This window comes from Zosterops lateralis (assembly GCF_965231275.1).
Source record: "Zosterops lateralis genome assembly, chromosome: 38".
In the NCBI taxonomy this organism is placed as follows: Eukaryota; Metazoa; Chordata; class Aves; order Passeriformes; family Zosteropidae; genus Zosterops; species Zosterops lateralis.
Window position 1 is genome coordinate 40,358 of NC_139798.1, and position 22,608 is coordinate 62,965.

At 40.6% G+C, this 22,608-nt stretch overlaps 1 protein-coding gene across 1 annotated transcript in view; it reads left to right on the forward strand.

Moving 5' to 3' along the window:
- Positions 1–22,608, forward strand: part of PRMT5 (protein arginine methyltransferase 5) — a gene marked incomplete at its 5' end in the record, with an annotated part of 39,668 nt that overhangs the window by 7,626 nt on the left and 9,434 nt on the right. Inside the window, 9 exons of the mRNA XM_083882168.1 lie at positions 1,084–1,187; positions 2,282–2,331; positions 3,635–3,798; positions 4,646–4,807; positions 7,526–7,603; positions 9,442–9,500; positions 13,577–13,699; positions 16,837–17,012; positions 19,988–20,097. Coding sequence (XP_083738294.1) covers positions 1,084–1,187; positions 2,282–2,331; positions 3,635–3,798; positions 4,646–4,807; positions 7,526–7,603; positions 9,442–9,500; positions 13,577–13,699; positions 16,837–17,012; positions 19,988–20,097 — 1,026 coding nt within the window. The remainder of the gene's footprint in view (positions 1–1,083; positions 1,188–2,281; positions 2,332–3,634; positions 3,799–4,645; positions 4,808–7,525; positions 7,604–9,441; positions 9,501–13,576; positions 13,700–16,836; positions 17,013–19,987; positions 20,098–22,608) is intronic.

The following is a 22,608-nucleotide window of genomic DNA, read 5'->3' on the forward strand; positions in this document are numbered from 1 at the left end:
CTGGTTTATACTGGGAGGGGATTCTGGAGGAGTTTGGGGGGAGTTTTGAGTCAATTTGTGGCTTTTAAATGGGAAAAAATGGGGAAAAACGGAGCAAAAATGGTGATTTTGGGACTGGCCTGATACTGGTTTATACTGGGAGGGAACTGGTTTATACTGGGAGGGAACTGGTTTATACTGGTTTATACTGGGAGGGGATTTTGGGGCAATTTTGGGGGATTTTGGGGAGGTAAAAGGGTCAAAAATGGGGAAAATTGGAGAAAATGGAGTTAAAGTCGGGGTTTGATACTGGTTTATACTGGTTTGATACTGGTTTTTACTGGTCAGATACTGGTTTTTACTGGTTCGACAATGGTTTATACTGGTTTATACTGGGAGGGAACTGGTTTGGACTGGGAGGGGATTTTGGGGGAATTCAGGGCACTAAAAACATTAAAAATGGGAAAAAAATTGGGGTAAAGTCCGGTTTTCATACTGGTTTGGACTGGTTTGTACTGGTTTATACTGGTTTATATTGATCTGTACCAGTCTATACTGGTCCATACTGGTCTATACTGGTTTATACTGGTTTATATTGGTTTATACTGGTTTATATTAATTAATATTGGCTCATAGTGGTTTATACTGGTCCATACTGGTTTATACTGGTCTATGTTGGTTTATATTGATTAACATTGGTTTATATTGATCCGTATTGGTCCATACTGGTCTATACTGGTTTTTACTAGTTTATATTGGTTTATACTGGTTTATATTGATTAACATTGGTTTATACTGGTCCATACTGGTTTTTAATGGTTTATATTGGGTTTATACTGGTTTATACTGGGTTTTACTGGTCCATACTGGTCTATAGGGGTCCATACTGGTTTGTACTGGTTTATATTGATTAACATTGGTTTATATTGATCCGTATTGGTTCGTAGTGGTTCATACTGGTCCATACTGGTTTATACTGGTTTCTAATGGTTTCTAATGGTTTATACTGGTTTCTAATGGTCTATACTGGTTTGTACTGGTTTATACTGGTCTATACTGGTTTATACTGGTTTATACTGGTCCTGACTGGTTTATACTGGTCAGTTCTGGGTTCAGGTGCCCCTGGTGGCCCCCGAGGATTCCCGCGATGACGTCATCGGGAACGAGGCCCCGCCCCCGGGGGGAGACGACGAGAACACCTGGGAATGGTCAGGGGGGAAAAATGGGGATTTTGGGGGAAATTTGGGGATTTTTGGGGAAATTTGGGGATTTGGGGTGAAATTGGGAGTTTGAAGGGGAAAACGGGGAATTTTGGGAAAAAAAACGGGGATTTTTGGGGGGAAATTTAGGAGTTTTTGGGGGAAAAATGGGAATTTTGGGGGAAAAAATGGTGAATTTTTGGGATAATTTTGGGTTAATTTTAGGGGAATTTTGGGATAATTTTGGGGATGATTTTTGGGTGGATTTCAGGGAAAATTGGGATAATTTTGGGGACAGTTTTGGGGTAAATTTGGGATAGTTTGGGGGATAATTTTGGGATAATTTTGAGATAATTTTGTGATAATTTTTGGGATAATTTGGGTGAATTTTGAGGTAATTTTTGGGATGATTTTTGGGTGGATTCCGAGAAATCTTGGGATAACTTTCGGGATAATTTGGGGATAATTTTGGGAATAATTTGGGATAATTTTGGGAATAATTTGAGCTGAATTTGGGAGATTTTTTGGGCTAATTTTGGGGTGAATTTGGGAATGATTTTTGGGATAATCTTGGGATGAATTTGGGGATAATTTTGGGGATAAATTGGAAATAATTTTTGGCTAATTTTGGGATAAATTTGAAATAATTTTAGATAAACTTGGGATAATTTGGGGACAATTTGGGGATAATTTTGGGGATAATTTTTGAGGTCATTTTTTCTAATTTTTGGGATAATTTTATGGTGGTTTTGGGCTAATTTTGGGGATAATTTTTAGGCAATTTCAGGCAAATTTTGGGATAATTTTGGGCTGAATTTGGGCTAATTTTTAGATAATTTTGGGGATAATTTTGGGGTGATTTGGAAATAATTGGGGTGAATTTTGGGGTAATTTAGTGTAATTTTGGGATGAATTGGATAAATTTGGGATGATTTTTGGGATAATTTATGTTAATTTTGGGATAATTTTGGATAAATTTTGAGATAATTTTGGGCTGAATTTTGGGGATAATTTTGAGATAATTTGGGGACAATTTGGGGATAATTTTGGGGTATTTTGGGGTGAATTTTGTGTGTCTCAGGTGTGTCTTTGTCCCCTCCCAGGTGGCACAATTTCCGCACCCTCCTGGACTACAACAAACGGGTGGCGCTCGGTGAGGGGCGGGGCTTAACCCGGGGGGCGGGGCTTGGCTCAAAAGGGGCGGGGCTTCACTCTGTGGGCGGGACCTACCAAAGGGAGGCTTCACATGGGAGGGGTGGGGGTTCACTCTGTGGGCGGGGCTTAACACAGGGGGCGGGGCTTCACTTTGTGGGCGGGGCCTCGTTCAAAAGAGGCGGAGCTTAATGAATGGGCAGGGCTTCGCTGTGGGCGGAGCTTTGCTAAAAGAGGATGGGGCTTCAGTAAAAGAGGGTGGAGCTTCACACGGAAGGGGCGGAGCTTCACTCTGGGGGCGGGGCCACACATAGGAGGGGTGGGGCTTCACTGTGGGCAGGGCTTTATGTTGTGGGTGTGGCCACACACAGAAGGGGCGGGGCTTAACTGAGAAGGGGTGGGGCTAAACGAAGGGGTGGGGCTTTACAGAGGAGAGGCGGGGTTTCACTGTGTGGGCGTGGCCTCACGGGATGGGAGGGCCTTCATAATGGGGGTGGAGCTTAAATGAAAGTGGGTGGGGTTTAACTGAGAGGGGTGGGGCTTAACTGGGAGGGGTGGGGTTAACTGGGAGGGGTGGGGTTAACTCGGAGGGGTGTGGGTTAACTGGGAGGGGTGGAGTTAACTGAGAGGGCGGGGCTTATACAGCAGTGCAGGACAGCAAAAGGGGCGTGGCTTAGCAGGGAGGGGGCGTGGCTTAACTGGGAGAGGCAGGGGATTTATTGAAGGGGTGGAGCTTCACTTAAAGGGGGCGGGGCTTGCATGGGAGGGGCGTGGCTTCACTTTGAGTGGGATTAATATGAAAGGGGCGGGGCTTACCTGGGAGTGACTTTATACTGGTCCTGACTGGGTTATACTGGGTTATACTGGGTTATATTGGGGTATACTGGGCTACACTGGGTTATACTGGGATAGACGACTGGGATATACTGGGTTATACTGGTTTATACTGGGATAGAGTGGGTTATACTGGGTTATATTGGTTTATACTGGGATATACTGGATTATACTGGGTTATACTGGTCTATACTGGGATACAATGACTCACAATGGGTTACAATGGGTTACAACGGGTTATAATGGGATATACTGGTCCATACTGGTCCATACTGGTTTATACTGGTCCATACTGGTTTTTCCAGCCCTGGAGCTGGGCCCAGACCTGCCCTCAGCCCCAGCCCTGGCTGGGTTATACTGGGTTGTACTGGTCTATACTGGGACACCATAGGTTACAATGGGTTATAATGGGATATACTGGTCCATACTGGTCCATACTGGTTTATACTGGTCTATACTGGTTTTTCCAGCCCTGGAGCTGGGCCCGGACCTGCCCTCAGCCCCAGCCCTGGCCCGCTGGCTGGGGGAGCCCGTCAGGGCAGCCCTGCTCCCCACCAGACTCTTCCTGACCAACAAAAAGGGGTTCCCAGTGCTGGGCCGGGGCCACCAGCGCCTGCTGGGACAGCTGCTCAAGGTACTGGTTTGGACTGGTTTATACTGGTTTATACTGGGACAGGCTGGGAGGGGCTTTGGGGAAATTTTGGGGGGATTTTGGGGGGTTTGGGGGGGATTTTAAGGCACTAAAATGGTCAAAAATGAAGAAAAAATTGGGTTAAAGTTGGTTTTTTGTACTGGTTTGGGACTGGTTTATACTGGGAGGGGACTGGTTTATACTGGGAGGGAATGGGGAGGGACTGGGAGGGAACTGGTTTATACTGGGAGGGAACTGGTTTATACTGGGAGGGAACTGGGAGGGGGTTTGGGTAAATTTTGGGGGGTTTGGGGCACTAAAAGGGTCAAAAATGGGGAAAAATTGGAATAAAGTTGATTTTTTTACTGGTTTATACTGGTTTATACTGGTCCATAATAACCTATGGAGCTCCGTATTGGTTTATACTGGTCCATACTGGTCTATACTGGTCTATACTGGTTTATACTGGTTTTCTTTTCAGCTGGACATGCAGATCATCATGTGGGGTACCCCCTGGGGTCCAGTCTATACTGGTTTATACTGGTTTATACTGGTCCATAATAACCTATGGAGCTTCATATTGGTTTATACTGGTCCTTACTGGTCCATACTGGTCCATACTGGTTTATACTGGTTTTATTCACAGCTGGACGTGCAGATCATCGTCCAGGGCTGCCCCAGGCACGGGGGGCGCCCCCTGGCGGCTGGTTTATACTGGTTTATACTGGTTTATACTGGTTCACATTGATTTATATTGTGACGCATTGGTGTATATTGGTCCGTACTGGTTTATACTGGTCTATACTGGTCCATACTGGTTTATACTGGTCTATACTGGTTTTATTCACAGCTGGACGTGCAGATCATCGTGCAGGGCTGCCCCAGGCACGGGGGGCGCCCCCTGGCGGCCTACCTGCAGTACCTGGAGCACCTGGGGCAGCACCGCCCCCCCCCCTCGGCCTACGAGCTCTACGCCCGCGGCTACGAGGACTATCTGCAGAGCCCCCTGCAGGTGAGAAACCGGGGCTCCCAGGGCTCCCAGTTCACACCAGTGAGCCCCCAGGGGCCTCCCAGTACAGCCCAGTTCATCCCAGTTCATCCCAGTTCAAACCAGGGATCCCCCGGGAAAAACCAGTAACAAAACGCCCCAAACCAGTAACAGAAAATTCTCTCCCAGTTCATCCCAGTGAGCTCAAAACCCCTCCCAGTCCATCCCAGTTCATCCCAGTTCATCCCAGTTCATCCCAGTTCATCCCAGTAGCCCCAAATCCTTTACCAGTTCACCCCAGTAACCCCAGATCCCAAACCAGTAACAACCGGTAACGAAAGACCCCAAACCAGTAACACCAAACTCATTCCCAGTTCATCCCTGTGAGCCCAAAGCCCCTCCCAGTTCATCCCAGTTCATCCCAGTTCATCCCAGTTCATCCCAGTTCACACCAGTGACCCCCCAGGGGCCTCCCAGTTCAGCCCAGTTCATCCCAGTAACACCAGAGCCCAAACCAGTAACGGCCAGTAATGAAAATCCCCAAACCAGTAACTCCCAGTAACACCAAACTCATTCCCAGTAACTCCAGTGACCCCAAAGCCCCTCCCAGTGACCTCAAACTCCTCCCAGTCCATCCCAGTTCATCCCAGTCCATCCCAGTTCATCCCAGTGACCACCTGGGAAAAACTGGTAATGAAAACCCCAAACCAGTAACAGGAAATCCTCTCCCAGTTCATCCCAGTGACCCCAAATTGCCTCCCAGTGACCCCAAACTCCTCCCAGTTCATCCCAGTTCATCCCAGTACAAACCAGTGACCTCAAAGCCTCTCCCAGTTCATCCCAGTCCATCCCAGTTCAAACCAGTGATCCCCCAGTTCAGCCCAGTGACCACCCGGGAGAAACCGGTAGCAAAAAACCCCAAACCAGTAACACCAAACTCACTCCCAGTAACTCACAGTGACCCCAAATTGTCTCCCAGTTCATCCCAGTCCATCCCAGTTCAAACCAGTGACCCCCCCAGGGGCCTCCCAGTTCACCCCAGTTCATCCCAGTTCAAACCAGTGACCCTCCAGTTTATCCCAGTGACCCCCCAGTAACACTCGACCCCAAACCAGTAACGGCCGGTAATGAAAATCCCCAAACCAGTAACACCAAACTCATTCCCAGTAACTCCCAGTGACCCCAAAGCCCCTCCCAGTGACCCCAAACTCCTCCCAGTTCATCCCAGTCCATCCCAGTCCATCCCAGTTCACCCCAGTAACCCCAGACCCCAAACCAGTAACTCCCAGTAACAAAACACCCCAAACCAGTAACAGAAAATCCTCTCCCAGTTCATCCCAGTGAGCCCAAACCTCCTCCCAGTTCATCCCAGTTCAATCCCAGTTCAGCCCAGTAACCCCAGAGCCCAAAAGAAAAAAAAAAAAAAAAAAAGGGAATTTTGGGTGAATTTTTGGGGAAAATTGGGAATTTTAGTGGAAAAAATGGGAATTTGGGGGGAAAAAAAGGGAATTTTGGGGGAATTTTTGGGGAAAATTGGGGAATTTTGGGGGAATAAATGGGAATTTTGGGGGAATAAATGGGAATTTTGGGGGAATTTTTGGGGAAAATTGGGAAATTTTGGGGAAAAAATGGGAATTTTGGGGGAATAAATGGGAATTTTGGGGGAATTTTTGGGGAAAATTGGGAAATTTGGAGGAAAAAATGGGAATTTTTGGGCAAAATTGGGAAATTTTGGGGAAAAAAGGAATTTTGGGGGAAAAAATGGGAATTTTGGGGGAAAAAATGGGAATTTTGGGGGAATTGTTGGGGAAAATTGGGAAATTTTGGGGAAAAAAGGAATTTTGGGGGAAAAAATGGGAAATTTTGGGGAATTTTTGGGGAAAATTGGGAATTTTGGAGGAAAAAATGGGAATTTTTGGGGAAAATTGGGAAATTTTGGGGAAAAAAGGAATTTTGGGGAAAAAAATGGGAATTTTGGGGGAATTGTTGGGGAAAATTGGGAATTTTTGGGGGAAAAAATGGAAATTTTTGAGGGAAAAAAATGGATTTTATTGGGAAGAAAATGGAAATTTTGTAGAAAAATGGGAAATTTTGGGGAAAAAAATTGAAGTTTTTGAAAGAAAAATGGAATTTTTGGGGAAAAAAATGGAAATTTTGAGAAAAATGGAAGTTTTGGGGAAAATTGGAAATTTTTAAGGAAAAATTTGATTTTGGGGGGAAGAAAATGGAAATTTTGGGGAAAAATAGAAATTTTGGGAAAACAATGAAAGTTTTGAGGAAAATAATGGAAATTTTGAGGAAAATAATGGAAATTTTGGGGAAAAAATGGGATTTTTGGTTAAAAAATGGAAATTTTTGGTGAAAAAAGGAAATTTTGGTGAAAAAAATGGAAATTTTTGGGGAAAAATGGAAGTTTCCGAGGAAAAAAAGGAAATTTTAGGGAAAAATAAGGAAATTTTGTGAAAAAAATTAAAATTTTTACAATTTTTTTTGGAAAAAAAAACCCATGAATTTTTGGACATTTTTTTAGAGGGAAAAATGTAAAATTTTGCCCGAATTTTGGTAGAAAAAAAATGGGATTTTTGCCCAAATTTTGAGGAAAAAAAAGGGATTTTTGGGTGAATTTTTGGTAATTTTTTTGGGGAAAAACCAGGAATTTGGGCGGGGTCAAAAAAAAAGGTGAATTTTGTGCGAAATTTGTTGGATTTTGTTAAATTTTGGATAAATTTTGTTCGTTTCCAGCCCCTGATGGACAATCTGGAGTCGCAGACCTACGAGGTGTTTGAGAAGGATCCCATCAAATACTGCCAGTACCAGCAGGTCCGGCCTCATTTGCATAAAATTTGCATAAAATTTGCATAAAATTTGCATAACGTTTAGGGGGAAAATTGCATAAAGTTTGCTCCAAAATTGCATAAAATTTGGATTAAATTTGCACAAAAATTGCATAAAATTTGCACAAAAATTGCAGGAAAAATCCACAAAAATTGCATAGAATTTGCATAAAGTTTGCACAAAAATTGCATAAAATTTGCACAAAAATTGCACAAAACTTGAATAAAAATTGCACCAAAATTGTGTTAAATTTGCATAAAATTTGGAAAAAAAAATTGCACAAAAATTCCGTAAAATTTGCACAAAAATTGCACAAAAATTGCATAAAATTTGCACAAAAATTGCACAAAAATTGAATAAAAATTGCACCAAAGTTTTGTTAAATTTGCATAAAATTTGAAAGAAAATTGCACAAAATTTGCACCAAAAATTGCACTAAAAAATCGCACAAAAATTGAATAGAAACTGCACAAAATTTGCATAAAATTTGCATAAAGTTTGCACAAAAATTGCATAAAGTTTGCACAAAAATTGCATAAAATTTGCACAAAAATTGCACAAAACTTGAATAAAAATTGCACCCAAATTGTGTTAAATTTGCATAAAATTTGGAAAAAAAAATTGCACAAAAATTCCGTAAAATTTGCACAAAAAATTGCACAAAAATTGCATAAAATTTGCACACAATTTGCACAAAAATTGCATAAAATTTGCACCAAAATTGTGTTAAATTTGCATAAAATTTGAAAAAAAAAAAAAATTGCACAAAATTTGCACAAAAATTGCGCAAAAAAATTGCACAAAAAATTGCATAAAAATTGCACAAAAATTTGCACAAAACTTGCATTTAAAAATTGCACAAAAATTGAATAAAATTTGAATAAAATTTGCACAAAACTTGCATAAAATTTGCATAAAGTTCGCACCCTTTAATTCCCTGCAAGTTCCAGAAATTCAGCTCATTTGCATAAAATTTGCATATTATTTTAATACTCAACAAGCCAATCAATTACTTGCCTGTGATACCAGGTCAGGTAATTTGCATCTCATTTGCATAAGTTCTGTATCTCATTTACATATTCATCCACCCACCTTTTTTTATTCCCTACCAGATCTGGAAACTCAACTCATTTGCATTAAAATTTGCTGCTAATTGCATCTCATTTGCATATTCCCAACTCCATCCTTTAATTCCCTGAAAGTTCCAGAAACTCAGCTCATTTGCATCTCATTTGCATATTCACAGTCCACACATTTGATTTCTTGTCAATGCTCATTTGCATATCATTTACACACAATTTGCATATTCATTACTCCCACAATTAAATTCTTTGTCAGTACCCATAGGTCATCTCATTTGCATCTCATTTGCATATTAATCACCCAATCCCCATCCAATTCCCCACCACTACCAGCAGAGGGATTAATTTGAATATCATCTGCATATCATTTGCATATTTTAATTAGCGAGCCTGATGTCTGAATAAATATTTCATAAACTTACACTGGTTAGAAAGTGATTTGCATAAATTATTAATTAATTTGCCTAAAACAATGCTAAATATTCAGTAACTTATTAGTAGCTAATTTGCATAAAATTATTTGCAATTTGCATAATATAATCAGTGATTTGCATCAATCAGTCAATTATTTACATTATTTTTGCACTAAATTTGCCTAAGAAACCCTGATTGGAGTCTTGTAGTAGTGCTAATTAGCATAATTAATTGTCTGATTAGCATAGTACGACCTTCATTTTTATCTGATTTGCATAACCACACCCTCTCATTTGCATAAAATTTGCATATTATTTTCTCCTTTAGGCCATTTTTCGGTGTCTCCAGGACCGGGTGCCCGAGGGGGAGCGGGAGACAAATGTTCAGTGAGTGCCCTAAAAACCCCCAAATTCACCCCAAAATCTGCCCCAAAAATTCCCAAAAACCCCAAAAATCCCAAATATCCCACCCAAGTATCCCAAAAATAAAAAAACCCCGATTCAAATACCCCAAAATTCACCAAAATTCTGCCTCAAAAACTCCAAAATTCACAAAAAAAATCCCACCCAGACACCGCCAAAAATGCCCCAAACTGCCCCAAAATCCCCCAAATTTGCCCCAAAATCCACCCCAAATACCCCCAAAAATCCCTAAAATCTCAAGAATCGGACCCAAATGCCCCAAAAATAAAAAAAACCCGATTCAAATACCCCAAAATTTCCCAAAATTCTGCTTCAAAAACTCCAAAATCCCCTAAAAAATCCATTCCGAAAACGCTCCAAAATGCCCCAAAACTGCCCAAAAATCCCCCAAATTTGCCCCAAAATCCACCCCAAATCGCCTCAAAACCCAAAAAAATCCCAAATATTCGACCCAAATATCCCAAAAATAAAAAAAATCCGATTCAAATACTCCAAAATTCACCAAAATTCTGCTTCAAAAACCTCAAAATCCCCCAAAAAATCCATTCCGAAAACGCTCCAAAATGCCCCAAAACTGCCCAAAAATCCCCCAAATTTGCCCTCAAATTGTCCCCAAATCGCCTCAAAACCCAAAAAAATCCCAAATATTCGACCCAAATACCCCAAAAATAAAATAATCCGATTCAAATACCCCAAAATTCCCCAAAATTCTGCTTCAAAAACCTCAAAATCCCCAAAAAAATCCAGCCCGAAAACACAAAATCCTCCAAAACTGCCCAAAAATCCCCCAGATTTGCCCCAAAATCTGCCCCAAAAACCCCCAAAATTCCTAAAAATCCCCAAAATCGGACCAAAATATCCCAAAATTATAAAAAATCCGATTCAAAAATCCCAAAATTCACCAAAATTCTGCTTCAAAAACATCAAAAATCACAAAAAAATCCAGCCCGAAAATGTCCCAAAATGCCCCAAAACTGCCCAAAAATACCCCAAATTCGCCCCAAAATCTGCCCCAAATCGCCTCAAAACCCAAAAAAATCCCAAATATTCGACCCAGATATCCCAAAAATAAAAAAATCCCGATTCAAATACCCCAAAATTCCCCAAAATTGTGCCTCAAAAACCTCAAAATCCCCCAAAAAATCCAGCCCGATAATGCCCCAAACTGCCCCAAAATCCCCCAAAAACCCTCAAATTTGCCCCAAAATTGGCCCCAAATTCCCTCTTAACCCCCCAAAATCCCAAATATTCGACCCAAATATCCGAAAAATAAAAAAAATCCGATTCAAATACCCCAAAATTCCCCAAAATTCTGCCTCAAAAACCTCAAAATGCCCTAAAAAATCCAGCCCGAAAACACCCCAAAATGCTCCAAAACCGCCCCAAAATCTCTCAATTTTGCCCCAAAATCCACCCCAAAAAACCCCAAATTTTCAAATATCCCACCCAAATATCCAAAAAATAAAAAAAATCTGATTCAAATACCCCAAAATTCCCCAAAATTCTGCTTCAAAAACCTCAAAATCCCCAAAAAAATCCAGCCCGAAAACTCCACAAAATCCTCCAAAACTGCCCAAAAATCCCCCAAATTTGCCCCAAAATCTGCCCCCAAAACCCCCAAAATTCCTAAAAATCCCCAAAATCGGACCAAAATATCCCAAAATTATAAAAAATCCGATTCAAAAATCCCAAAATTCACCAAAATTCTGCTTCAAAAACATCAAAAATCACAAAAAATCCAGCCCGAAAATGTCCCAAAATGCCCCAAAACTGCCCAAAAATACCCCAAATTCGCCCCAAAATCTGCCCCAAAACCCCCAAAATCCCAAATATTCCACCCAAATAATGCAAAATTCAAAAAAATCCGATCCAAAAATCCCAAAATTCTCCAAAATTCTGTCTCAAAAACCCCCAAATTCCAAAATAATCCTGCCCTGAAATGCTACAAAATGCCCCAAAACGGCCCCAAAATCCCCCAAATTCACCCCAAAATTTTGTGCTCAGGGGGCCCATTTTGGGCTGAATTTTCCCATTTTTGGGACAATTTTGGTGTTTTCGGGGCAAATTTTGGGGTTTTGGGGGGTCCTGAGTCTGATTTTGGGGTGAATTTTCCCATTTTTGTGGTTTTTTTGGATGATTTTGGGGGTTTTTTTGGGCTGGTTTTGGGGATTTTTGGGGTTGTTTTTGGGCTGATTTTGGGTGATTTTTGGTGTTTCTCAGGTTAATTTTGGGCTGATTTTGGGGTAATTTTTGGCTGTTTTGGGCAATTTCGGGGCATTTTTTGTGTTTTTTGGAGTGCAGAAACCAATTTTGGGGTGAATTTTCTAATTTTTGGGGTTTTTTTAGGTTAATTTTGGGGTTTTTTTGTTTGGGATGATTCTGGGGATTTTTTGTGGGTTTTTTGGGGTGATTTTGGGGTGATTTTTGGGGTCATTTTTGGCCATTTGGGGCAATTTCAAGGTGTTTTTTGGGTTTTCAGGGGTGCAGAATCCAATTTTGGGGTGAATTTTCCCATTTTTGGGCATTTTTTTGGTGAATTTTGGGGTTTTTGGGGCTGTTTTTAGGATGATTTTGGGCGATTTTTGCCGGGTTTTGTTTTTGGGATAATTTTGGCCATTTTTAGGGTAATTTTTGTCAATTTTGGGCATTTTTGGGGTTTTTTTGGGGTCCCGAGTCTGATTTTGGGGGTGAATTTTTCCATTTTTTGTTATTTTTGGGGTTATTTTTTTAGGTTTTGGGGGTTGTTTTGGGGGTGATTTTTGGCGGGTTTTTTTTAGAGCGTTTTTGGGATAATTTTGGCCATTTTTAGGGTAATTTTTGTCCATTTTGGGCATATTTGGGGCGGTTTTGGGGTTTTTTGGGGTCCTGAGTCTTATTTTGGGGGCGAATTTTCCCATTTTTGGTATTTTTGGGGGTTATTTTTTAGGTTTTGGGGTAATTTTGGTGGGTTTGGGGGTGATTTTTGGTCGTTTTGGGTGTTTTTGGGGCTGGTTTTGGGGTTTTTTGGGGTCCCGAAGCTGATTTTGGGCTGATTTTTCCCATTTTTGGGGCGATTTTGGTGTTTTTAGGGTCATTTTTTGGGGTTTTTGGGGTCCTGAGTCTGATTTTGGGGTGAATTTTCCCATTTTTGGGCATTTTTTGGGTGAATTTTGGGGTTTTTTGTGGGCTGGTTCTGGGGATTTTTGGGGTTGTTTTTGGGGTGATTTTTGGGGTGATTTCTGGCCTTTTTTTTAGGGCAATTTTGGGGTAATTTTGGTGATTTTTGGGTAATTTTTGACCCTTTTTAGTGGTTTTTGGGTGTTTTTTTGGGATTTTTGGAGTTCAGAGTCCAATTTTGGGGTGAATTTTCCCATTTTTGGGCATGTTTGGATTGATTTTTGGGGTTTTTTTGGGGCTGGTTTTGGGATGATTTTGGGCGATTTCTGCTTGTTTTGGTTTTTGGGGTAATTTGGGCCCATTTTGGGGTAAATTTTGGGCATTTTGGGTATTTTTGGGGCGGTTTTTGGGGTTTTCAGGGGTGCAGAAGCCGATTTTGGGGTAATTTTTGATGATTTCAGGGTGGTGATGGTGCTGGGGGCCGGCCGGGGGCCCCTGGTGGCCGCGGTGCTCAGGGGGGGATTTTGGGATGATTTTTGTCCATTTTGGGTATTTCTGGGGCAGTTTTTGGGGTTTTTTGGGGTCCCAAAGCTGATTTTGGGGTTATTTTTGATGATTTCAGGGTGGTGATGGTGCTGGGGGCCGGCCGGGGGCCCCTGGTGGCCGCGGTGCTCAGGGGGGGATTTTGGGATGATTTTTGTCCATTTTGGGTATTTCTGGGGCAGTTTTTGGGGTTTTTTGGGGTCCCAAAGCTGATTTTGGGGTTATTTTTGATGATTTCAGGGTGGTGATGGTGCTGGGGGCCGGCCGGGGGCCCCTGGTGGCCGCAGTGCTCAGGGGGGGATTTTGGGATGATTTTTGGCCATTTTGGGTATTTCTGGGGCGGTTTTTGGGGTTTTTTGGGGTCCCGAGTCTGATTTTGGGGTGATTTTTCCCGTTTTCAGGGTGGTGATGGTGCTGGGGGCCGGCCGGGGGCCCCTGGTGGCCGCGGTGCTCAGGGCCGCCCGCCAGGCCGGGGCCAAGGTCCGGATTTACGCCGTGGAGAAAAACCCCAACGCCGTGGTCACGTGAGTGCCGATCGATAACCCATCAATACTGATCAATACCTATCGATAGGGAGCGATACGGATCGATACGGGTCGGTGCGGATCAATAGGGACCAACAGGGGTCAATAGGGATCAACAGGGATTGATACGGATCAATGAGGATCAATAGAGATTGATAGGAATCAATAGAAATCAATAGGGATCGATATGGATCAATAGAGATCAATAGGGATCGATATATATTAGTACTGATCAATAGGGATCGATAGGGATCAATATACATTGGTACAGATCAATAGAGACCGATAGGAATCAATACGGGTCAATGAGGATCAATAGGGATTGATAGGAATAGATACAGATCAATAGGGATTGGTAAAGATCAATAGAGACCAATAGGGGTCAATAGAGGCTAATAGGGATCAGTACGGGTCAATCAGGATCAATAGGGATCAATAGGGATTGATAGGGATCAATACAGATCAATAGGGATTGGTACAGATCAATAGAGACCAATAGGGATCAATACGAGTCAATCAGGATCAATAGGGACCAATAGGGATCAATAGAGATCAATATGGGTTGGTACCGATCAATGGAGACCAATAGAGATCAATAGGGATCAATATGAGTTGATTAAGATAGATGGGGATCGATGTGGATCAATAGGGATTGATGAAATTGATAGGGATCAATATATATTGGTACCAATCAATAGGGATCGATAGGGATCAATAGGGATCGATATGGATCAATAGGGGTTGATAGGAATTAATACAGATCAATATGTATTGGTATCAATCAATAGAGACCCATAGGGATCAATAGGGATCAATAGGGATTGATAGGGATCAATACGGATCAATACGGATTGGTACCGATCAATAGAAACTAATAGAGATTAATAGGGATCGATACGGGTCAATCAGGATCAATAGGGATTGATAGGGAGCGATACAGATCAATACGGGTTGGTACGGATCAATAGAGACCAATAGGGATCAATAGGAATCATTACCAATCAGGATCAATAGAGGATCAATACAGATCAATACAGGTTGGTACGGATCAATAGAGACCAATAGGAATTGATACAAACTGATCAGGATTGATAGGGATTGATGGGGATCAATAGGGATCAATAGGGATTGGTACAGATCAATAGAGACCAATAGGGGTTAATAGGGATCAATAGGGATCAATAGGGATCAATATTGATATGGATTGATGGGGATCAATAGGGATCAATAGGGACTAATACAGATCACGGATCAATTGGGATTGATACGGATCAATAGGAGTCAATAGGGATCAATAAGAATCAATAGGGATCAATAGGGATCAATAGGAACCAATAGGGATCAATAGGAACCAATAGGGATCAATAGGAACTAATACAGATCACGGATCAATACTGATTGATACCGATCAATAGGGATTGATACGGATCAATAGGAGTCAATAGGGACCAATAAGAATCAATAGGGATCAATAGGAACTGATAGGGATCAATAGGAACCGATAGGGATCAATAGGAACCAATAGGGATCCATAGGGACTAATACAGATCACGGATCAATAGGGATTGATACGGATCAATAGGAATCAATAGGAACCGATAGGGATCAATACGAATCAATAGGGATCAATAGGAACTAATACAGATCACGGATCAATAGGGATTGGTACCAATCAATAGGGATTGATACGGATCAATGGGAGTCAATAGGGACCAATAGGGACCAATAGAAACCAATGAGGGATTTATTGATCACCCGCCATTTTATCAATCCCTTATCAGAACTTCTCCCTGATTGATTGGAGGCTTATTAACTATTATTAATGACCTAATTAATGCTAATTAAGGGTAATTAAGGCCTTTAATGAACTAATTAAAGCTCTTTAAGGCTAATTAAGGGTGGAGACGCCACAAGGAGGGTCTGGGGAAGTTATTGATCACCCATATTTTATCGATCCCGTATCGGAATTTCTCCCCGGTCAATCAGTGAGTTATTAAAGGTTATTAATGACCTAATTAACGCTAATTAAGGGTAATTAATGCCTTTAATGAACTTAATAAAGCTAATTAAGGCTAATTAAGAGCAGAAAAGTGGCAGAGGGGGTCTGGGTGGGTTATTGATCACCCATATTTTATCGATCCCTTATCGGAATTTCTTCCTGCTTAATCAGTGAGTTATTAAAGGTTACTAATGACCTAATTAATGCTAATTATGGGTAATTAAGGCCTTTAATGAACTAATTAAAGCTCTTTAAGCCTAATTAAGGGTGGAAAAGCCGCAGGGAGGGTCTGGGGAAGTTATTGATCACCCATATTGTATCGATCCCTTATCGGAACTTCTCCCTGATTGATTGGAGGCTTATTAACGATTATTAATGACCTAATTAGCACTAATTAAGGCCAATTAAGGTTATTAATGAGCAAATTAAGGCTAATTAGAGCTCATTAAGAGCAGAAAAGTGGCAGGGGGGGTTTGGGGGGATTTATTGATCACCCATATTTTATTGATCCCTTATCGGAACTTCTCCCCGATTGATTGGAGGCTTATTAACGATTATTAATGACCTAATTAATGCTAATTAAGGGTAATTAAGGCCTTTAATGAACTAATTAAAGCTCTTTAAGGCTAATTAAGGGTGGAGACGCCACAAGGAGGGTCTGGGGAAGTTATTGATCACCCATATTTTATTGATCCCTTATTGGAATTTCTCCCCGATCAATCAGTGAGTTATTAAAGGTTATTAATGACCTAATTAATGCTAATTAAGGGTAATTAAGCCTCTTAATGAACTAATTAAAGCTAATTAAGGCTAATTAAGAGCAGAAAAGTGGCAGGGAGGGTCTGGGTGGGGTTATTGATCACCCATATTTTATCCATCCCTTATCAGAATTTCTCCCCAATTGATTGACGGATTATTAATGATTATTAGTGAACTAATTACCACTAATTAAGGGTAAACAAGGCTGTTAATGAACAAAAAAAGGCTAATTAAGAGCGGAAAAGATGCAGGGGGGGTCTGGGTGGGGTTATTGATCACCCATATTTTATCCATCCCTTATCAGATTTTCATCCGGATTGATCGTGTGAGTTACTAATGGTTATTAATTTATTAATTAGTGTTAATTATTGCTAATTAGGCTGGAGAACTGCCAGTGGGAGGAGTGGGGCTCGCAGGTGTCGGTGGTTTCGCGGGACATGAGGGGCTGGGAGGCCCCGGAGGCCGCAGACCTGGTGGTGTCAGAGCTGCTGGGCTCCTTCGGGGACAACGAGCTGTCCCCAGAGTGCCTGGACGGGGCCCGGGGCTGCCTCAAAGGTCAGCCGGGATTTGGGCTGAAAAAACCCCGAATCGGGCAAAAAAAACCCCGAGAAAATCGGGGGAGAAATGACCAAAAACGGGGAAAAAATGGGGGAAAAAATCGGATTTGAATGGGAGCGAATGGGGGGAAAATCAGGCACAAAAGTGAGGAAAATTGGGGGAAGAAATGGGGAAATTGGGATAAAAGGGTGGGGGAAGGGGAAGTGAATGGGGGAAATGGGGAAAAAAAAGGGGGAATTGGGAAAATTGGAAAATTGGGAGAAAAATTTTGGAAAAAAATTGGGGCGAAATGGCGGGAAAATGGAGGAAAAAAATGGGGAGAAAATGGGGGAAAAAAGAGGAAAAATGGGAAAAAAGTGGAGGAAAATTGGGAGAAAAATGGGGAAATTGGGATAAAAGGGTGGGGGAAGGGGAAAGGAATGGGGGAAATGGGGAAAAAAAAAGGGGGAATTGGGAAAATTGGGGAATTGGGGGAAAAAAATTGGAAAAAAATTGGGCTGAAAACAGTGGTAAAAAATGGGGTAAAAATAGGGGAAAATTGGGGAAAAAATGGGGGGAAAAAGAGGAAAAAATGGGAAAAAAGTGGAGAAAAAATTGGAGAAAAATGGGGAAATTGGGATAAAAGGGTGAGGGAAGAGAAGAGGGGATGGAAAAATGGGGAAAAAAAAGGGGGAATTGGGAAAATTGGAAAATTGGAGGAAAAAATTTGGGGAAAAATTGGGGCGGAAATGGCGGGAAAATGGAGGAAAAAATGGGGGAAAATGGAGGGAAAAAGAAGAAAAATGGGAAAAAAGTGGAGGAAAATTGGGGGAAAAATGGGGAAATTGGGATAAAAGGGTGGGGGAAGGGGAAACGAATGGGAGAAATGGGGAAAAAAAAGGGGGAATTGGGAAAATTGGGGAATTGGGGGGAAAATTTTGGAAAAAAATTGGGGTGAAATGGCGGGAAAATGGAGGGAAAAAATGGGGAGAAAATGGGGGGAAAAAGAGGAAAAATGGGAAAAAAGTGGGGAAAATTTGGGAGAAAAATGGGGAAATTGGGATAAAAGGGTGGGGGAAGGGGAAATGAATGGGGGAAATGGGGAAAAAAAAGGGGGAATTGGGAAAACTGGGGAATTGGGGGAAAAAAATGGAAAAAAATTGGGCTGAAAACCGGTAAAAAATGGGGAAAAAATAGGGGAAAATTGGGGAAAAAATGGGGGGAAAAAGAGGAAAAATGGGAAAAAAGTGGAGAAAAAATTGGAGAAAAATGGGGAAATTGGGATAAAAGGGTGAGGGAAGAGAAGAGGGGATGGAAAAATGGGGAAAAAAAGGGGGAATTGGGAAAATTGGAAAATTGGAGGAAAAAATTTGGGGAAAAATTGGGGCGGAAATGGCGGGAAAATGGGGGGAAAAAATGGGGAGAAAAAGGGGGGAAAAAAGAGGAAAAATGGGAAAAAAAGTGGAAAAAAGTTTGGTGGAAATGAGTAAAAAAAGGGGAAAATGTGGGGGAAGAGGAAAGAAAAAAATGGGAATGGGGAAAAAAAGGGAAAAATCAGAAATGGAAAAAAAAAAGGAAAAAGTTTAAAAATTTGGGGGGAAAAAGGGCAAAAAATGGGGGAAATGAGAGAAAAATTGGGAATTTTGGGGGAAAAAATGGGAATTTTGGTTGGAAAAAAGAAAATTTTTTGGGAAATGGGAACTTTAATGGGAAAAAAAAGTTAATTTTCTGGGGAAAAATTATTTTGAGGGAAAAAATGGGAATTTTAATTAGAAAAATGTGAATTTTTGGGAAAATTCGGGAATTTGGAGGAAAAATTTGGGAATTTGGGGGAAAAATTTGGGAATTTTGGGGAAAACGGGAATTTTGGGGGGAAAATGGGAATTTGGGGAGAATTTCGGGATATTTTTGTTGAAAATGGGAATTTTGATGGGAAAAAGTGGGAATTTTGGGTGGAAAATGGGAAATTTTGGGACAAAATGAGAATTTTGGGGAAAAAATGGAAATTTTGGGGCAAAACCTGGAATTTAGGGGAAAAATTTGGGAATTTTTGGGGAAAAAAATGGGAATTTTTGGGTGGAAAATGGGAATTTGGGGGGGAAAAGGGAATTTGGGGGGAAAAAAGGGAATTGTGGAAGAAAAATGGGAATTTTGGGAGAAAAATGGGAATTTGTGTGAAAAATGGGAATTTTGGGGGTAAAAATTGGGAATTTTGGGGGAAAAAAGGGAATTTTGGGAGGAAAAAAAGGGAATTTTTGGGTGGGAAAATGGGAATTTTGGGGAAAAATTTGGGAATTTTGGGAGAAAAATGGGAATTTTGGGGCAAAAACAGAAATTTGCGGAAAAATTTGGGAATTTTGGGGGAAAAATGGGATTTTTTTGGAGAAAAATCGGAATTATTGTGGAAAACGTGATTTTTAATGGAAAAAAAATGTGAATTTTGTTTGGGGAAATTATTTTGGGGGGAAAAATTGGGGATTTTGGTTGGAAAATGGGGATTTTAATGAGGAAAATGAATTTCGTAGGGGGAAAACGGGAAATTTAATGGAAAAAATGTGAATTTTGTGACGGAAAATTATTTTAGGGGGAAAATGGGAATTTTGGGGGAAATTTTGGGAATTTTGATTAGAAAAATATGGATTTTGGTGGGAAAAATGGGGATTTTGGGGGAAAATTGTGATTTTGGGGGATAAAATGGGATTTTTTGTTGAAAAAATGGGAATTTGGGGGGAAAAACGGGAATTTTAATGGGAAAAAATGGGAATTTTGGAGGAAAAATGGGAATTTTGGGGAAAAGAGAATTTTGGAGGAAAAAATGGGAATTTTGGGGAGAAAATGGGAATTTTAATGGGAAAAAATGTGAATTTTGGGGTGAAAAATCAAATTTTTTGGGGGAAAAACCAGATTTTTTTGGGAATTTTGGGGGAATTCGAGGAAAGGGAATTTTGGGATTTTCTGGGATCCCGAATTTTGTGTTTTTTTGGGAATTTCAGAGGACGGAGTGTCCATCCCTCAGTCGTACACGTCGTTCCTGGCCCCGGTTTCCTCCTCCAAACTCTACAACGAGGTCAGGGGCTGCCGGGAGCACGACCGGCACCCCGAGGTAACAAAATAACCCGGATTTGGGGGGAAAAATAATGGGGAAAACTGGGGGAAAAATGGGGGAAAAATAAGGGAAAAAACTGGGGAAGAATGGGGAAAAAAATGGGGGAAAATGGGAGAAAAATGGGGGAAAATGGGGGGGAAAATGGGGGGAAATGAGGAAAAAAAGGAAAAAATGGGGGGAAATGGGAAGAAAAAACAGGAAAAAATTGGGAAAAAATGGGGAAAAAATGGGGAAAAAATAAAAAAAAAACAGGAAAAAAATGGGGGAAAAATGGGGAAAAATGGGGGAAAAATGGGGGGAAAATGGGGGGGAAATGGGGAAAAAAATAAAAAAAAACAGGAAAAAAACAGGAAAAAAAGGGGGAAAAAAACAGGAAAAATGGGGGAAAATTGGAGGAAAAATGGGGGGAAAATGGAAAAAAAAACCAGGAAAAAAATGGGGGAAAATTGGGGGGAAAATGGAAAAAAAAAAACAGGAAAAAATGGAAAATTGGGGGGAAAATGAGGAAAAAATGGGGAAAAATGAAAAAAAAAAGAAAGTAAAAAGGGGGGAAGAAACGGGAAAAAAATGAGGAAAAATGGGGGAAAATGGAGAAAAATGGGGAAAAATTGGGAAAAAAAATGGGAGGGAAATGGGGGGAAAATGGGGAAAAAAACAGGGAAAAAATGGAAAAATGGGGGGGAAATGAGGAAAAAATGGGGGAAAATGAAAAAAAAAAAAGAAAAAAAGGGGAGAAGAAAGGGAAAAAAAAGGAAAAAAGGGAGAAAAAATGGGGGGAATATGGGAAAAATGGGGGAAAAAAACAGGAAAAAATTGGGGAAAAAAGGGGGGAAAAATGGGGAGAAAAAAATGGAGAAAAAAATGGGGGAAATGGGGAAAAAATGGGAAAAAAAAACAGGAAAAAAAGGGAAAAAATGGGGGGAAAATGGAAAAAAAACCCAGGAAAATATAGGGAAAAATTGGAAAAAAAAAACAAACAGGAAAAAAGGGGGAAAAAGGGGACAAAATGGGGAAAAAATGGGAATTTTGGGGGGAAAATGAAAAAAAAACAGGAAAAAATGGGGGAAAATGGGGAAAAAATGGGGGAAAATGGGGAAAAAAAAACCAGGAAAAAATGGGGGAAAATGGGGAAAAAAGGGGGAAAAATGGGGAAAAAATGGGGAAAAATGGGGGAAAAAAGAGGGAAAAAAACCAGGAAAAAAATGGGGTGAAAATGGGGAAAAAAACCAGGAAAAAAAGGGAAAAAATGGGGGAAAAATGGAAAAAAAAACCAGGAAAAAATAGAGAAAAATGGGGGAAAAAAAAACAGGAAAAAGGGGGAAAAAGGGGACAAAATGGGGAAAAAATGGGAATTTTGGGGGGAAAATGAAAAAAAACAGGAAAAAATGGGGGAAAAGGGGGGGAAAATGGGGAAAAAAAACCTGGAAAAATGGGGAAAAATGAGGGGAAAAAATAGGAAAAAGAAAAGGAAAAAAGGGAAAAAAAATCAGGAAAAAATGGGGGGAAAGGGGGAGAAAAAATGGGGGGGAAATTGGGGGGAAAATGGAAAAAAAAACAGGAAAAAATGGGGGGAAATGGGGAAAAATGGAGGGAAAAATGGGGGGGAAAAAAAGGAAAAAATGGGGGAAAAAACAGGAAAAAAGGAAGAAAACACAGAAAAAAAAAAAGGGTAAAAAAATGAAAAAAAAAGTGAAAAAATGGGAAGAAAATGGGGAAAAAAACCACAAAAAAAACCCAGGAAAAAATGGGGGGAAAAATGGGGAAAAAAGGGGGAAAAATGGGGGAAAAATGGGGGGAAAAATGGGGAAAAAATAAAAAAAAAACCAGGAAAAAATGGGGGGGAAATGGGAAAAAAAAACAGGGGGAAAAAAGGGGGGAAAATGGGGAAAAAAACAGGAAAAAATGGGGGAAAAAACAGGAAAAAAAGGGGGAGAAAATGGGAAAAAATTAAAAAAAAACAGGAAAAAATGGGGGAAAATGAGGGGAAAAAATAGGAAAAAAAAAAGGAAAAAAGGTAAAAAAAACAGGAAAAAATGGGAATTTTGGGGGGAAAAATGGGGAGAAAAAACAGGAAAAAATGAGAAAAAAAAAAACAGGAAAAAAATGGAAAAACAGAGGAAAAAATGAGAAAAAAAAACAGGAAAAAAATGGAAAAACAGAGGAAAAAATGAGGAAAAAATGGGGAAAAATGAAAAAAAAAAAAAAAAAGAAAAAAGGGGGAAGAAAGGAAAAAAAAAACCAGGAAAAAAAAATGCAGGAAAAAAATGGGGGTGAAAAGCAGGAAAAAAAAACAGGAAAAAATGGGGAAAAAAACGGGAAAAATGGAGAAAAAATGGGGTAAAAAGGGGGAAAAAATCAGGAAAAAAACGGAAAAAAATGGGGAGAAAACGGGGGGGGGGAAAATGGGGGAGAAAATGGGAGAAAAGGGAAAAAAAACAGGAAAAAATGGAGAAAAAGAGGAAAAATGGAGGGAAAAAAGGAAAGAAAAAGGGAGAAAATGGGGAAAAA